At 29.2% G+C, this 19,543-nt stretch overlaps 1 protein-coding gene across 1 annotated transcript; it reads right to left on the bottom strand.

Moving 5' to 3' along the window:
- Positions 1 to 26: 26 nt before the first annotated feature.
- Positions 27 to 16,493, bottom strand: LOC145257199 (large ribosomal subunit protein uL15m-like). Its single transcript, XM_080115641.1, has 4 exons — positions 16,334 to 16,493; positions 9,582 to 9,736; positions 4,368 to 4,533; positions 27 to 503 (listed from the first exon to the last, which is right to left on the bottom strand). The coding sequence occupies exons 1-4, from the start codon at positions 16,433 to 16,435 to the stop codon at positions 45 to 47; spliced, it is 882 nt and encodes a 293-aa protein (XP_079971767.1). The 5' UTR covers positions 16,436 to 16,493; the 3' UTR covers positions 27 to 44.
- Positions 16,494 to 19,543: the final 3,050 nt, after the last annotated feature.

Genomic DNA, 19,543 nt, shown 5'->3' with positions numbered 1-19,543 from the left:
AGAAAAGAATGAAGAAATACAAGAAATGTTAAAAAAAAAATTTATTAGGACTTATAATACTCAACATATTCTGAATCTGTTGGTTTGTAGATACATTTCTCTTTCAAATTAACAATCCAACCTGGTTCCAAATTAAAGAAAACTTGACGTGTATCTTTCCGTATTGCCATCATTTTTTCGATTTCTGCATCAACATCAGGGATTGTATACCCATATTTTTGAGAAAGTTCCCAGCGATCTTCTCTGATCAAATCTGGATCAGCTAAGTAACCTCTATTTTTGGGATTTGTGTAATATTCAATGACGTCTTGTGTTGGAAGATGACAGCGTGGAATCGGTTTTCCAGCTTTGAAAAATCGTAATACATCTGACAAAGCAAGCAAAGACAATGGGTCATAATAGCGTGTTGTTATAGTACCTCCATTTCGTTCAATGGCAGCAATCACGACTTCACTGGCCCACTGCACTTCTATGTTGATGCAGGAAGTAAAAGAATCAGCACCCTGTGGAAGAGACGAGCAAACCTTAGCATTTTTTTTTTTTTTTTTTTTTTTTTTTTTTTTCAAATATGAAATTTGCTGATTATTTAGGATAAATTAAAACTTTGAAAAAGTTTGTTATTCAGAATTTGATACTTTCTAAACACAAGCTAAAAGAAAATGTAAGGGAATTTGAAGACTAAGCCCTTTTTATTTCCATATAAGATGCTCAACCAAGTTGAAATCTGAGTCCTCCTTTTAAGACACTTACAGCAAGAACTCTTCTTTCTGTAATAGGAAACTGCTTCCCTGATGACTACAACAGTCATCTTCAAATTGAACAAATGTCATAAACCATCCTCATAAGTAACCAACTTTTGTTAATCATTACATTGACCGTTTTCAATCCACTAATATTCATTGTTCAACTGAAAATCTTGGCATCTTAATTTTTTTTTTTTTTTTAAATTTTATATACCAAGGCTTAAAGACCACTGGAGGATAAGTCAATGTGTATGGTAGTTGTTGGGACAATAGCGTAATGTTTCTGAATTCCTTTTTAGATAAGGACTGGTTATTCGTATTTGGATTCATCACACTACTGTTCTCATCTTCAGTGTCAGTTTCATGCTTTGGTCGATGTAACCTGACCTTTACTTTGCAGGGATAAGTTTTTTTCTGTCAGCCATGACTGGATAGAGGTCTTAAGTAATTTGCAATTTTGTTGTTGCCTTCAGGTCACTTTTTACAATTGATTTTTTCCAAGTATTCTAACGGCTGTGCCACAGGTCTTTGTTTGCAATGACCTGTGGCACAGTGGTTAGACTACTTTTCCTCATTGCACCACGTGCTCAAGATCAGATCTTGGTCATTTCAAGCCCTTGAAGTGTTGCCATAGACAATAGTATCATCTGAATAAATGTTTAAGAATGTGATTTGGGAAATCCTTGAAGAGTTCGGCTGAGGATGGAACCCTGAGGGACGCCAGCCTTTATAGATAGTTACTCATTAGTAAAAGGAAAATTTTAAAAATCATAATATTTTGGCTGTTGTGCCTTCTTCCAGGAATTTTTACTTGAATTCAGTGACTTCAACTATTTAATATGCCATGCATTTTTAAATATTTAATATCATTTAAGTTTCCTCACCAAGGATTGAATTCGTATTTTGGGTAGAAATCTCTATATCTTATTGCAGTAGGATAAGCTAGTATTTTTTTAAACTACTTATAAGCTTACCTTTTACCTATACTAATGTTGATCAACGATTCCTATACCAAGTACGATTCCCGTGGAATTGTTTTGAAATATACCATTATATAATTGAAAGTTTTTGTGTAGCGGCACGTTACTTACAGAAATAGTTAATTAAACTGCAGAAGCACCTGTTCAACTAAACACGTATAGTTGAATACCCCCACCCCAAAAAGAATGGAAAACAAATGTTTGGTATGTTTTGTAAACTGCTTGTGAAAACTTTTAGATCAATTAAAAAGCATTAAAACTATGTAAGAAAAAAACAGACCATTTTTTTTTTTTTTTTTTTTTTTTTTTTAAACTTGATTTGAAATGACCGCTTAGACTCCTATGCGATATAAAACACTCCACTTGTTTGCATGCGAACGTACCATGTAAGAAAAACACTACTGAAGGTGGTGAAATGGCACAAAATAGTCCCAAGTTCTAGGGGTTCATACCATGCAAAGAGTAAATTTGCGGCGGGTTTGATTATCAGATTCATTGTTAGCGACCTCGAATACCCCTAAAAAATCAAATTAGAATGTTCGGTGTTCTGTTGTAGTGTAAGGTAACATTTATTTCTATATTTTTTATTATATAATTATATACTTATCGTCCTTTAATGTTTATTCTTATTTAATGCCTTAATTTACTTTATTTCTATATAAAAAAAAGTAAATTTTTGGTTATTTATTTATTGAACTTTCAAAATCGCCTCCGCCTTAATGCTGTTTCTGACAACCTTTTTATTTTTATTTAAGGGTTGGGAAACATTTACCTATGCTCACATCACGACTGTGATACCAGGCATCGGTGAATGTCGACCAAGCCCCTAAAGTCCTTTAGTTGAATGGCTCTGAGTGACTAGTTAGTTTGCAAAGTTAGTGTTCAAAGAATTAAAAAAAAAAAAAAAACAAGTTAAACTTTTTTCTTTTTTTAATAAATTTTTTTTTTTTTTTTTTTGTGTGTAAAGTTCCAAAAATGTTTAATTGCTTCATTCGCAGAATATTTTAATGAAATGTAAATTTCTAAAGGAAAAATTAAATTCATTTATCGCATTGTTCTATTAAACCTTTTGTTTAAATAATTTGACTTTGTTTGTTTTATTTTTTAAAATATAAAGGTTGACAAGACATTTTTCATTTACTAATGAGATTTTTCATTCACTTACTACTGGAAGAGTGTTGGTTAAAAAAAAAAAAAAAAACAACTTGCCAAGAGATAAGCGCCCCCACCTTTTTAAAAATAATTTTTTATATGATTTACTTGCAATAAGAGCATTGTAAAATCTTTTTTTCTCTAAGGGTTAAGTATTCAACATTTTCATAAACTTGCCATAGTTAAGCTATTTTATACATAAGCTTCACTCACAAATGAAAACAATGTTACTTTGTGGCCCCTAAAGTTTTGCAACAGTGCAAACAGATAACAAGTCAAGGGCCTCGAAATTTCGAAACAGACAGATAGCACCTATGTATGTGACGGAATAAGAAAACTCATTAAGATAAAGATTACCTTTAAATTAGTTAATAAAATTCTTGTATATCATATTAAATGTTATGAAAAGTTCTGACGTTTTTATCATAAATTTTTGACAGCATTAATCTCACTTCAAACAAACAGTTTAACTTAAAAATATGAGAATTGTAATTTGGAGTATGCCAAGACTTGGTTCTCTCTCCCCGCTACATTTCATTGTCATGGATGCTACCATTAGGGACCTAGATACTCCTATATACATATGATGTTCTGCTCACTTTAAAGAGTAAATCTGACCGGCAGCAGACTAACTGGCACAATTTGGTTGGTAAGTGGACATCCAAAAGATGGAGCATTTAACCACTGAAAATAAACATAACACCAAAAGTTGACAGACGGTATCTTCAACAAATGCATTTCTTTAAATATCTTGCTTCAACACTCAGTGATGACAGCAACTTCCTCTGCAATGCGGTGCATCACTGTCTGCATTTTCTGTCATGGAAAGATCAATGATAAAGTCAGATTTACTGGATTATTGAGACTTGTTGCTTTATGTAGATCTGAGTTCTTACCAATAACAATGAAAGTAGAGAAGATATGCTGTTGTGAATGCTGAATGTCTGGAATTTATTTGCTCTAAGATGTCGAATATCTGAATGCATTACACCGTTTGAGGGCACGATAAATGAATGATGGTTCAGTTGGGTTGGACATGTGCTGAGGACCAACTATGACACTATTGCAAAACTAATCTTTGTACTGGAAGTCACCGGAAAACTGAAGGGGTAGGTCAATAAGAGATCGTAGAAACCCTGTACACAAATCTTTGAAACCGGCCTTCACTTGAATCAAGTTTTTGATTGTCAAGTCGAGACAAAAGTTCATCAGCTTGGGATCAACGCAAAAGAAAAATGAGTAGATTTATTTTTGGCACTAAGATAAGTGTTAGATCTAAAATTTATAGCTTATAAAAGAAAACTACACACTAACAAGTATGGCACATAATGAATCAGAAAATTGATGGATTAACTGTCAAAAAAATTTTGCAACATTCAATAAGATTTTAATAAAAAAAATCTTTACAAGGTCTTTCTGATAGGAAACTATTTAAAAGAAACGTAAAAAGCTTAGAAATATAAATAAATCAATTAAAAATAAATTTACTTACTGCTTCTGTCAGCCAAAATCCATGTTCCTTCTTTTCTACATTTACATGAAAAAGTCTTGTATTTGTGATGGACGCCATATCGATAGGAAATTTTGGATCAATACGACCAAGGTCGATCATTCTCTGTAGGAAATGCATGTCAATCTGTTTATAACTTTTGCGAGCACTGCAAAATGAAATTACCTCATAATCTTTGACAATTGAAAAATATTAAAATAAAATAAACAAATGTATAAAATTAAATTCCAATATCATGTAATAAAAAAATGCAGTTATTTCCCTTAAATTTCTGAAACTGCATAATAATAATGAGCAAGAGTAACAGCTTTGGACAATGTGCAAGTGATATTTATAACTAGCAAGATCCGTGTATCAGTTTTGCCCGGTGGAACATGCCCCCCTCACCTAAAATAAAAAACAAACTACGGTTGTTAGTGGGAGTCCCTGCTGGCCCAGTAGAATAGTGGGCACTGGCACCCATGGCCATAATGAATATATTGTGCCAAAGTAACATTGGTATCTATAAACCTATTCTGAACATGGGGATTTGTGTGACGTGATTAATCTGTGCTTCCATCTAATGTGTCAAATTAAAAGTAGGGTAGTTTGTAGTATCAGGTAGCAGTTATTACCGTCCCCCTGTAATGAAGATAAAAGCATGAACTAAATGGTTTCAAACTGACACATTTAATTTATATATTGAAGAGTTTAGCTTCCAAATAGTTTTTATGACGATTGTTTCCGGAAAAAAAAATTACAGAATTTTACTCAAAGAAATATGTAGTGGAAATAAAACTGTTAGCAAAAAATAAGTTTTAATTTGAAGTAAACTTCTATAATTTTTATTTCAGCATACCCCCCACCCCCCAAAAAAATGCAATTATTTGGGAGTTAATATCTTCAATATAGCTGGCTTCTCTTTATAGCATTAATAAAGGTAATGTTCAAACTGCAAAAGTTAAATTGGTTGTTTCTCACTGCCTTTCACATTCACCTTTATTTTTGTTTAATAAACTTTTTTTTTTTTTAAATTTTTTTATCGGCATAAAACGTATTAAAAAAAAAAAACGCAAATATTTGGGAGCTCACCTAGTAAAGTTAGTCCAGACGTAGCATCTTCAATATAGCCGTAATGTCAAAGGTTAAAAAAAAAAAGTTAAATTGTTTCTCACCATCTTACCTGAAAAACTTTGAATGTCATCAGATTAAGGTGAATGTGAATTCACCTTAATCTGATGACATTCAAAGTTTTTCAGGTAATCTGAAAATAACACATTTAAAATTGTTGCTGGCAAATAGTTTTGCCATAAACCAAACAACGTATGCATGTGCGTTGTTTGGCTGGCTGTTGGAAAACAATGTTAATACGTATAAACTATTTGTCGGTGACAATTTCACCTGAGAAATTCATTATGACATTAGAAACCCTATAAGTATCGTCAATTCACATGAAAAAGATAAAATAATTAACAAGTTCCTTGTATTTTTTAAATTTAATTTTTTGTAAATTGTTAAATTTTTTTTTTTTTTTTTTTTTTTGTTAGAAATCTTTTTATAAAAGATATTTGGAAACTAAACTCTTCAATATATGAATATATAGTGAATGCATCAGTTTGAAACATCAGTGTACACGTTTAATGATATAAAAATCAATTGAAAGGAACGGCGATGTCGACGACAATCAAGATTCTTAATAGTGGATAGATTGTTTTAAACTTTGTAAAAGAAAGCAAGTAAACTGGAGATTTAATGATTTTTCTCTCTCTTGTATTTTTCGATCTTACATGACTAATGACCTATGGATTTACTGAACTTGATGCCGGGTGTATTAATATGTTTAAGTGACTTTTCAGAGCTCAGCCAATCAGAACTGAAGGACTTTGGTAAGGGAATCTTTATTTATGAATCGGAAATTGGAAAGATTGTTAGGTATATGTATGAATTGAGCCAGATACGGTCGGTGTAAGCAAAGATTCTGTGGAATGTGTAGAATTAGTAGTAGTAGGACTAAGTAATTAGAAAAAAGGGACTACTTCCTCTAAAAATGTTGTGATGGTGTTACTCGTAGGGTGCAAGCTAGTATTTTAATATCATGACTGAACGTGTATAAAATGGTAGCTATTAGCCTAGATGTATTCGTATGTGGTATCAGTTGTTGCAAACCTGATAGTTTGGTTCAGAGGGGAATTTCTGCAACCATTTTATATATGGAGATGGACTAGATTTTTTTTTTAAATTATGACAGCCAATAAAATTTGCTGAGAAACCAAGTCAAAGGAAATATCAGTATTTGTTGGTTTATAATTTTTAAGTGAAACATAATCTTAAGATTTGCTGTATCAAGTTTACTTTCTGAAACACTTTAATCTGTCAACTTTATAAGTGAAATCTGAATCCATTAAAATGATAAGATGTGCTTTGAGCAATTTAATTTTGTGGATTAAATTAAATACCTTTACCACTTTTTTTGTTTTTAATAAAGAATATTCAATTGCATTTCAGAGATGATCTTACAAAATTCATATAAAGCATACAAGAAATAATTGCTAATAAAAAAAAAAAACTAAAAAAAAAAAAAAAAACTGCCTGAGCTGGGTTTTAAATTTTTGTACATGTAGTGAATTGAATACTTGCTTCACACTCATTTGAGCTCTTCACACACTAACCCGAACCCTGTCTATGGCAGCAATATTGTGATTATGGAAAAACTCTTCACATTAGTACACATAAACATGCATGTGTAAAATATTGACTGGATTGAGTTTCCATTATTTAAAGAGATTATAACTTCATTGCATACTTAAAAGGTCTTTCTTTTACATTAAAGAAAGAAATGTTTATATTAAAATGTTATTTACTTTACATAGTAAGGAGCCATCCTTTCTCACTTTCATATCATTTTTTAAATGTGTTTAAATCATTTTAAAATATTGCTATAAACAGTAGGAATAAAAAAAACTTTTGATAAAATGTTCTAAAAGAAAAAAAAAAAAAAAAAAGACCCTTCGTTTACATTGCCTCATACGGCTATAGATATATTCTAAAAGTTTGAGATGGAATAAAGAACTGAGTATTAAGTATTTTAAAACTATTGTCAGTGCTGTTAAATAAATAATTAAGATTACATCAAATGTTCACAAGTTAATGCATCTGGATATCTGAGACATAGAAAGCGTGGTAGATCTGATGTGTTAAGCAATGATCTGCCTGCATGCAACCTGATGATTTGAACCACACAGAACAGGTGTGAAATATTATCTGGTGTTGACCAATCTCATTTTGGGAAACTCACAGCATCCGAAATAGCAAAACTGGACGAAGAAGACAATAAGTCATCAACTCTTTCAATAGTAAAAGGATGACGTTACCTTATATTTAGTAACATGGCTGGTTTTATTCTATTTATACTTTTAAAAATCTAACAAATTACTAAAAAAATCTAACTTGAAGGTAAAGTTAAAATGAACTATAAAAAACACTGAGGTTTTACCAAATATTTCCTTTTCTGACAGTTTTTTTTTTTCTTAGCAAGATTTCTTTTTATTAAAAAAATAATGCCAAGTGTGATTAAATTATGTAACAAGAGTAGTCAAGTTACTTAATTTTTTGATTAATAGGTCACTACTTATCAGGGCTAAAAACCACTGAAAGACAAGGGTTAATAAGATAGATGGATTGTCAGTTAAAAAAAAAATAGTTTGCATATTGTAAATCAGCAATTTTTTACGACTAAATGAGAACTCTTCATCTTGCAACACAAAATTGATTGAAAACAATTTAAGTTTATATCTTTATACAAGCAAACGTATGCTCCTTCTGGTCACATGTTTTTGCTGACCTGGTAGGATGGTCTTAGAACAGATACTATACTTTCTCCCTCCTGAATTGAATGTTAAGACAGTACAAGTAATAGCATTGTCTTCGGACACCAAGTCTTGATTAGTAGTAAATACTTTTTGAAGTGGTTGTCATTTTCACAATGTTTCATCTGTTGAACTTTTGAACTTTCTTAGGACATTTTTGTCATAGAAGTAACCTGTAAATTAAAAATTGAACTCTTTATTTAAATATCTGCTATGATTTTGCCTTTCATGTCTTTTACATATAGTGGGTCTGTTAAAGTTATCCTTAAGTTTCTAATGGCCAAATGGTTATAAGTGTTGGTTAAGACATGTTCTATAGTAAATTCTATTTGGATGTTCACAGTTCAATCACTTTTTAATGAAATCAGAAGAAAAAAAAAAAAAAAAAGAAGATATTTGTAAATTTAAGCTTCAATTTGAAACTTTCAGATTAGAGATTAGGACAGAATAAAAAGCACCTGAAGAAGACTGTTTCCATTTCAAGCTGTTCAATTGTACAATCAAAACTTTTCAAAACATGTAAATAACAAGAATTCAGATTTAGGCAAGTTTACATTTGTTTGAATTTAAAATATAAATACTGACATTTTAGAATTCACTTTTTAATTTAAATGACATATCTTGTTACATATTCAATTAAAAAAAAAAAAAACATCAGTTTAGGATTAAGTAGAGTATCTGTTTTGTCCTGAAGTGCTGCAATCCTTCTAGATTGAATCAATTTGGGTTTTTTTTTTTTGTTCCAATCCAGAGTGTTCTTTTATGGAACACTGAAGTTTCCTCGCATGAAAACAATCTTGTATCAAATTTTTAATGAGAAATTTATATTAAAAAAAAAAAAAAAAAAAAAAAAAAGTGTTGAGTAGATTTTCTTCAGATCAGAAAATGGATGAAATACATATTTTTAAAGTGTTATTTATTCATTAAACTGATTTTTTTTTTTTTTTTTTTATATAAAGAACATTTGTAAAAGATGTTTTTCATTTTCCAATTATGTTTTAGTGGTTGACACTAGTGGTTTTATACGAGAACATACCAATTATTCCAACCCAATTTTCCATTCATTAAAGTTTCAATACTTGAAGTTTTTTAATTGGACTCCGAATTTGAAGGATGTAAAAATTCCAATCAAAGTATTTATTTCTTACAATAAGTGTGTGAATAAAAAACTGTTGTCCTCTTCAGTCGTAATTTGTGAAATCTTTTGCATAGATATGAAAACGTAAAGAAAAAAAAATAAAGCATTGAAATAATTTCAAAATATTTTCAGAAAAGCAGAACTTTTCAATATTCATTAATCACATGAAAAGAACAATATAAAATTTATTTTTGCATTTTCTGAGTAACTTACTGCCATCCTTTGTAAAATGGTTCCTTTGGAATCTGCATATAAAAAGGTGTATTTCCACCTTCAAATCCAAGTCTTGGAAGATTTCCTGTATTTCGTTGGCCTTTATCACTTCGACCACTTTTACCACCTGCATATTTTCCTCTTTGTGATAAATCCTAAAAAGAAAAAAAATATTCAAATTTTTTAACACAGCAAATATAACAAATATTTTGAATTTATTAAATGTGAAAAATTCAATTTATAAACATATCTGAATTGTAATTAATTTTGAAAAAGAAAGAAAAAAAAACAAAAAAAAAAAAACTTATTTCTACCAAAGAATATATCAAAAACGATGTATCAATATCCCAAAAAATATTCTTTATGATTCATAAATTATCCTTAAAATGATCAACCTAAGTTTTTTAATGGAATATTTAATAATGGTATGAACAAACAAAATCCAAATTAAATGATAACTACGAAGTTATCATTTAAAAAATAACAAATACCAATTATGTTTCTGAATTTTTGAGATGAGGATTGGTTATTCGTATTATTTGGATTCATTGGACTACTTTTCTCATCTTGAGTGTCATTTTCACAATGTTTCGGTCGATGTAACCTCCAACCTTCTTCAGGTGTATCTTGTCGAACTTGGGAATTTGGACAGAATTTCAATTGGAACCCTTTATTTACTTCACAGGGGTAGCATGCTCTTGTTCCATCAACCATGACTGGAGGTCCTAAGAACAAGAGTATGCTGTCTCTGAAGTAAAAGGGTTCCGCTTGAAATTCAATCTGAATTCCGAGTTCGACAAACATTTTTGAGTTCAACAAGAAGAAAGTCGAAGTTTACATCGACTGAAATGTTGTGAAAATTACACTCAAGATGAGAACAGTAGTCTGATGAATCAAAATAATATGTATACCAATTACATTTGAAACATGCAAATGATGTTCATTGAAATATATAAGACTTCAAACATATTTAAAAAATATGAGGCATTACCTTTGGAACACCCATTGTATATGTCAATATAAAAAGAATACCTGTCCCATTGAAGGTAAAATTAAAATCAACATATAATGATACTAAACCTTATATCTAGAATTCTTATTCCAGTTTTGATTGAAATCCATTATATGATTTAAGGTTTAAGTTTAAAGGGTCTTAAGAAATTGAAATTCAGGGAATTTTACTTAATTGGTGTTTAATTACTATGAATCACAATTAATGCAAATTCAAAATATTTGAATTTTCAAATGGGATGTTGTGCTTGTACTATGCCAACTAAAAACTCTTTAAATACTCCAAAGAATAAGAAATTTGGAGAATGTTTATTAATTTAAGTCTATTTATGAATATTAATTTATGTCTAATCACTATTGTTAAAATTAGACTACAATTGGAGGATTTTCACAAATTTGCATATAGTAAATTTAACTAAATATTACCCACATTTAAATCCTTTGTCTAGCAGCTGTGTGCTAAAAATTTGATATAAACATATATATTCACACTGAAGAAGACCAAAGGATTAGTTGAAAATTGTTTAGAAAAAATTTTTTAAATTAATATTTTGTATTAGTACATGTCCACAAACAAAAAATAGTGAAAAGTTACAAAGATTTATATATTTTTGTGTTGATTATATTTATATATATATATATATATATATATATATGATAGTACTGAACTCATAAAAAGTTTACTATATAATTATATAATATTCAACTTGACATCTACTTTTGTTCAACACTTTGTTACTTAGGAGACACAATCTTTGCACATTTTTTTTTGCATAGAGTTTTAGTCCCTTTTGTGGTTTTAATTTCTTATATGATGCTATCATCTAGTGTTTGCAAAGTTTTGGGTTTTCTAGCAGAAACCATTGGTTTACGATGTCCCTGCAAAAACGAAAAACCCAAAGAACTCAAATCCTTTGGTGGTCATTCAATCAACTTTTTATGTTGAATTTATTTCACTAGAAAAAAAAATTTATCAAAATTTCTGCACACATCACTTACATAATGTGACGGGGTGCCAATCCAAAGGAATCCACATATTTTTGCAAAATTGTTAATTATAATTTTTATATAAATATATGTGTCATCTAGAAAAGATAATAAAGTTATAATATTTATATGATTAAAATTATGTTAAAAAAATATCTAGACTTTAGCACCACTTATGCATGAAGAGTTTGAATGTAAAATGCAATAAATCCATTTTTTTTTAAATTGAGACATTACACAGTAAAAAGATGAATATATTAAAAGCTTATTTTATTTTAAAGCAAAAAAGAAATTATACCGCTATAATATGCAAAACGTGATTTGTGGTCAAGTGTTAGAATGAAATAATTTTTATAGCTTCATAATTTTGAAAATGACATTTTGCATTCAATCTCTTCATATAAATAGTAAATGATAATACAATGCAATTACTGCAGTTTCACAACATCACCTGAATTGTCTGAGACTAGTATCAATTAAAAAATCAAACTTTCATTCATGCCAGGCTGCTAATCAGTGACGTCATGAAACTGCAGTAAATTAAAAAAAAAAAAAAAAAAAAATTAAAAAGTTGAATACAAATTTTTTTTAAAATCAGTTTTTATTTCAATAAATTATTTCTGGCATGTATCATTTCATTTTTAATAAAGAACACAATAAAAAACATAACTTGCAAATTAAACTTTCAATAAAAAAACAAAAAAACTTCATATTTTAAACTGTTTCCTTCAGTTATTTCTAGTGATAATTTTGAATAGAATCGATCAATTTTCGGCCACAGATAATTTTTATTATGCTAAAATTAAAGCCCATGTAATAAGATTGAAATTTGCAATTAATAAGAAAAAAAAGTTTCTTAAACATTTTTTCAAATCTGTAAATCTAAATGTTGATAATTGGAAATCATATTTGATAATAAAAATACAAAAAATCTAAATTAATATTCTTTTAGTGAAATTTTCAAAAATATTTACACTTTTAATCTGTTCAGAACTAAATATAAGAACTGAATCAAATGATGATAATTAGACAAAATCTATAAATTCATTAAATTCTTTTAAGTTTTAAATTGAACTGTTCAATTATTTAAAATTTAATAAAGGTAAAAAAAAATCCTGTTAGATTTTGAAATATCTTTACTGTTTCAATTTATTTTTTAAATTTAAAAAATATTTTATTCAAACTATCTTCAGAAATGTTAATGTAGCACTTGTTGGTTGCAAAGTTTTCATTTTTTTAATTTCTAAAATAATTGCTATATGCATGTGGGATTAAATTAACAACATTCATTCTTTGGCTGATGAAAACATGAAGAATTCTAAAACAGCCTTATTTACTTGCCTCCCCACAAGAGAAGAGGAAAACACAAGATCATTTTTTTTAACATGAAGAAAATCCAGCTGCATAAAAAGTAGTACTCTGGATTGAGATGAGAACAAAAATTGCCTCAGTCTTGAAGGACTTCTTTTTAACTTTCACTTAACTTAGTGAACAGATATTACACTCTGCTCGTACAGGATAAATATACAAGTAATATTAACTGAAATGTGTTGAAACAGAAAATGTCTATTTGCTCCCTACCAAACACACCACCATCACAAGGGCAAAGTGAGCAGATCTTAAGAGAAACAAAGGGCTCAATATCCCATCTGGTAGTATAATATAATGCATTTAACAAGGTCGGTTTTTAATATGGGAAAAGTCCATGCCCCCTAAAAAAAATTGGTGCACTGGATTTGGACAAAAACAAAAATTGCTCCAGTTCAGAAGAGTTCTCTTCCTACGATTGAGAACAACGTCGAAGATTTTTATCTACCTTGCTAGGAGTGTTTGTCCAATTTGTTACTGTGAACATTTTGTTCAGTAATTTTTTTTTTTTTTAATTGAATAAAATGTATATATTTTTGTAACTTTTGTTTACAATCAATTAAAAAGTTTTTTTTGAAATATTGAAATCATCTTACAAATACTTTTTAGTTTTCTTTTTTAAAAGACTAACATCTGACCCGTCATATATTCATTTAAATAAGAACACAACTTAAATATTAGATATTTGTTTTCAATTTGAAAATAAATATTTTTTGCCAATAATTCACATAATTTTTAAATGTAAATAATTTGTATTACCAAAATAAATTTCATGTTTTCTATTAAATTTGACAGATAATAAATCTTATAAAACTAATTTTTTTATTTATGATTACCACGCCCCTCCAAAGAATTATTTTGATAACATTTTTATAGAAAGATAATTTAAAAAAAAAAGCAAAGAAACAACGACAATAATGATACAATAATATAATAATGTATAGAAGAATAAAGTTTATTAATAACAAGGTGTGATTATCCGGCATTGCCCAGGAGTCTTTTTACTTTCATTTTTGAAGCATGCAGTTTTGAATGTGATTTTTATTGAACTAAATCGTTATAAAACTAATTTTATTCAAGGTAATGTTTTAATCTTTATTTATAGGATTATTGGATGTAAATACATTCCAAAACTTTCAATCATTTAATACATGAGAATTTGCTAGGAATTTTAAAAGTAAAAATAACTTTCTATTTGACAGTTTAAATGATTTCAAATTCCTTTCAAATTTCGAAGGGTCAATTCATTCTTTTTTTTTCAACTATGACAACAAAATTAAAATTTCTGATTTGTTTGGAAAGAAACATATGTTCTGGTGGACTGAATTTCGCAGTTAAATTATTGGCACTTCTCAAGCAAATTGTTTTCATTTTGGGAGAGTTTCATAGAGTTAAAAGCGCACTCACTCCCAATGTTAAGAATGGCTTTCTAAAATTACTTGGCAATGTAAATTGCACAAGTTTAAAATTATCGGTACTTATTTAGAATTCGACGTAATAAAAAAATAAATAAAAAAAATACAGAAAAACTTTATCCATCACAGAACGAAGATGTAATGTTCCAAAAATCACGTTAATTGATAAAGTATTTTTTTTTAACTAAGAAAATCAAATTTTGTGACGAGCGAGATGTTAAAATTCAAGGGTTGTCAACTCAATTCGACCTATCGAGATCAAAATCAGCCTTGCAATTGCCACAATTTACTCTTGAAATCGCTAAAAATTGGACAAAAATGATTTTCCATTTATATATAAAAAAAAAATACTTGGTCAATTTATATGATTTTTGAAATATGACATCTTCGTTTCGTGACGAGCAAGTTTGTAAAATTAAGTGTAATTCTAAATAAGTACCCAATTATCTTTCAAAAAAAAAAAAAAAAAAAAAAAAACATTCACGTCTTCACTGTTGCAGTTTTCCCAATAATCTTTTAAACTTGCATTTTAAAAATAAGTCCCATCGAGGTGAAAAACATCGATCCATAATTCTATTAATACGCAGATTTATTAAGTTTTTAATGAGAAAATAAGCAGAGAAGTGCATTAAACTAATTATCGATAAAAAGAACATCTTAAGATACTTATGCGGAATACGGACCGTGCTGTGTTTTAGATAGAATTTTCAAGTTATATTCATCTACGGTATCTTTTGTTTATTAAATTGTTAGGTGAAAGTACAGGGATTTTTATCATCGAGAGCGCCAAAATCAGTTTAATCATTAAACCATTCCTGTAATGATTTGACCCCTGTTGATTACGGTGTTACATTGTAATGCTAGCCCTGTGCAATTCTAGGAGGTCCACCTTCCCAGGCTTTGCCTTCTCTCTTTGAGAAGAGGTTAGTTTAATATTACTCGCCTAAGGCGCCCTTACCAAGAAATGTCGACGGGGCTGCCTAGGCACTTTTTGCAGGTCTGAGTGACCCTCCTCGGGGGCGCTGACTTTTCAATTACACTTTTTGACCCTGATGTCACAATCCTTGCAGTATGAGATAACTAAATATGCCCTGTTCATGTTAAGAATGGGTGTCTAAATATGTCATTGTTTCAGCACGGTCCGTATTCTGCATAAAATAAGTACGCATCTTCAAATATTTTTAATGTTAGATTGTTTATTTATTTTTTTTTGCACTCTTTAAGAAATACAAAATACAATATTTTATAAGAAAACAAAACAAAAGGTAATACTCTTGAATTTTAACAGAATAAAAAAAACAGTAAAAACCTCTTTTTGGGTTTTAAAACTCATGTCAAGGGCAAATTTAGAAATTTAAAAGGATTCGATTTGTTTTCAAGATGAAAGTAAACGGTAAAAATTATTAACTTCTTTTAATAAAATTAAAGTTTTTATTTACTTTCTTACTCAATATTTTGTTGACTTTTACTAAATAAGGTTAAATTGTTTATTTTTTAGCGATTTGTTAAAGGTCGACATGAGTAAAGATATATTCCGAATTATCGCTGTATTTTTGTCGGCAATCCTATTAAAGAGAATACATTGAATTAAATATAAATTAGTTTCTTGTTTTATTTTGTAAATTCAAACATACTTTTATTAAATAATTTAAATATTTAATATATACTTTCGAATGAGAAAAACACAGAATAAGGTCGAACTGATAACAAAAACTATCGGAACTTTAATCATGAAATGTGCGGATTTTTTTTAATTCCTAAAATAGTTAAAATTTATACACATGTTAGAAATAACAGAGTAAAATATCTTTATCTATATATATTCAATTATATATATTTAAAAAAAAAATCAGTTACAAATAATGAAAAGAACATGATCACTTCCGCTGATGATATTCAAAACGAAAAGTTATCGTTGCTAAAGCCCGAAAAATGTCAGTTTAATGAATAATTAACAAATGTAGAGTTTACCTTTTTTTTAGATTCGTTGCCGGGCAATGGCCGAAGGTTGGAAAGATTGACCCGAGGCAAATTCTTAAGCATTTTTAGTGCCCGTGTTATGTTGGTCGACATTTTGATGGAGACAAAAAAGGCGATCACGTTGGTAAAAAGATCTCGACAGAGTTATCTTCCTTGGTCCGCAAAACACAAAAATCGCACAAAATTTTCGATTTTAACATTCTCGCTTACTTTTTTGCTTGGCCTTCGGGACAAGATCAAAGTGTAGTATCTGTTCTTCAGATGCTGCACTTCTATTTCTTGTTCTCTTTCGGTGGAGGAGAAATCCTTCACGACTGAGACAATTTTTATTTTTGTACCTTTTCTCCACGTTAAAAAACGACCCTGGTGTCTAACTCTGTCCCGTGGGGAGGCATAGTAAATAGGTACTTTTATATTACACATTTAACTATTTAATTAGTTATTATGAATAGTTACTGCTTTAAATTAATAATGTCAATTTTAAAAGTTTTAAAAATGTGTTAAGTGTATTGGCATATCTGTAGTTTCCCCTAAATCATCTAAAAAAAAAAAAAAGATTATATATTTTTTTTATTCTTGACTGCTTGCCATAAAGAAAAAAAAACAGAATAAAATATATTTTAGAATTTAGAATGTGGGATCAGTTTCGTATATAAATTTAGCGTAAATTGATCCTTTATTGCCGATCCATTATAATATTTAGCGTTGTTAAATAAATTTTATATACCACTAAACATAAGTGTTCGACTTATGTTTAGTGGTATATAAAATTTATTTAACAAGACCTTAAAAATCCATAAAAACACACACACACACACACACACACACACACACACACACACAGAGAATTTTTCCCTCGAAATAGCAGGGGTAGGGTCATTTTTACGTTAAATTTATAGGCTAAACTGATCCCCCAGTAAAAATGTTACAATAATTGTTAAACTCCTTTCTTTGTGAAGTTTTTCAGCGTGTTTGCACGCAATAACCGAAAAATTTAGAATTTCATTTAAAAAAAATTTTTTTTTGAAGGGGCAGATTTAGCTGAGGGTTTTATTTCTCTTAGTTTGTCTGACTGACTGTCTGTCTGTCCTTTCCACTTTCTTTCGGAAGCTACTTGGCTAAAATTTTGTATGGACCTTTGCAGCGAACTTCGTATAATGCTATCTATTTAATGAACAGTTACGGATTAATAGGGATTAATAGGGATTAATCATCACAGTAACAGTACATCATTTACTCTGGAAGTTTTCTCGTAAACTACTGGATATCGAGCTTAAGAATTTTGTATTGATCTTTGTTATAATTAGGTACAGCAAACTAAGTATTACAGTATCCGTTCGTTTGCACAGTTAAGGATTAATAGGGATTAATGTCATGAGTAGTTAATACAAACATTAGCACAAATGTAACCATAATTTAACCATCAATTTGGCATAAAAACACGCATTCTAAGCCAACGAGCTATAACTATTATGCGTTTTTAACGGGCTAGTAATATATTTTTCGACTTTTAATTAATAATCTGTCAATTTTAAAAGTTACACACACACACACACACACACACACACACACACACACACACACACACACACACACACACACACACACACACACAAACAAACAAAAGAAATTATTTGTTCAACGTTTCATTCGATGTAAGTTCCGGCCTTCTTCATGTGTATTTTTTCAAACTTAGGAATCTTCTAGTCGAAGTTTACAAAGATGCACCGAAAAAGGTTGAAGCTTACATCGACATACACATTTTGAATATTATAATCAAGATGAGAACAGTAGTCCGAATAATCCAAATTATCAATTCTCATCTAAAAAATTATAATTGCATAGTATTTATTCCATAAAATATCAACACGTGAAAAAATACTTAAAATAGTATTTCCATATGTTCATATAGTAATTATTGGTTATCTTGAACGTTTCAGATTTAAGATAGTTGCCACCGAAACAACGTTATCTTAACCAAATTAGTTCTTGTTTTATAGCATTTTAGGGTTTTCATGTAGTTGTTGTCTCCTTGTGTCTATTTTCGATTTTTCTCGCTCACATGCCCCTATTCCGAATTCATAGCGATGAGTCGACATCAGATCACATTATTATTATTATTATTATTATTATTATTATTTTTTATTTTTATTTTTTTTTTTACCAAAACGATCATTAATCAATGTTTTTTTTTGTTTTTGTTTTTAAAAAGTTTAACATATTTCAAACTGATATAAATTGTTGCACGGTAAAAATAATTAAATTAAAAAAAAATATTTTTCTTATTTCGAATTATTTGATCAAGTAAAAATTCATTTTTTTTTTTTTACTTGATAATGGAATTTAAAAAGCTATTTTTTTCATAGTATTTTTAAGTTAAATTTAATTTTTGCGATATTTTTGTTTATAAAATTGTTAGGTAATTAATTAGCTAGAATATTTTTTTTTTACATTTAGAAATAAAGTAAAAAATGGAATTTTTACTTGATTAAATAATTCAAAATAAGGAAATTGAATTTTGTTTTCATTTAATTATTTCTACTGTGCAATAATTTATACCAGTTTGAAATAGGTTACACTTGAAAAAAAGCAACCCAAAAAACAAAAACATTATTAATAAACATTTTGGCAAAAATCCACTAATGTCGGCCTATTGCTACGAATTCAGAATATGAGCGTATGAGCGAGAAAAATACGAAAGTAGAAGCAGGGAAACAACAAGTACATGAGAACCCATTTTAATTAAGTGGCATCTCGTATATTACTAGCAGTCCAGCCCGGCTTTGCTCGGGCCCTATTTACTGTTTATAACTTTATGTGTATATATATATATATATATATATATATATATATATATATATATATATTAAAAAGTTAGACTCATGTCCAGGTAACGTACATCTAAAGTTTCAAGTGTTTAGACTCAAAATTGGCGGAGGAGCTTGGTAGAGTCTGCAAAGGTAAACTCTTTCAACTCTGACCTCTTGGCAGCCAAATCTTCGCCCCAAAACTGTTTAAAAAGCTTATTGCATGTCTGAATACCCTTTATATAAAATTTCAAATGTTTAGACTCCAAATTGGCTAAATAGTTTGCTAGAGACCGCAAAGGTCAAATCTTTTGAACTTTGACCTCTTGGCAGCCAAATTTTCGGCCAAAAACCGATTAAAAAGCTTACCCTATGTCTGAATACACTTTATGTA

This window comes from Euprymna scolopes, chromosome 3, assembly GCF_053919585.1.
Source record: "Euprymna scolopes isolate OS-2025 chromosome 3, ASM5391958v1, whole genome shotgun sequence".
In the NCBI taxonomy this organism is placed as follows: domain Eukaryota; kingdom Metazoa; phylum Mollusca; class Cephalopoda; order Sepiida; family Sepiolidae; genus Euprymna; species Euprymna scolopes.
Note: the sequence above shows the minus strand (reverse complement) of the source record. Positions and strands in the feature narration are given on the sequence as shown.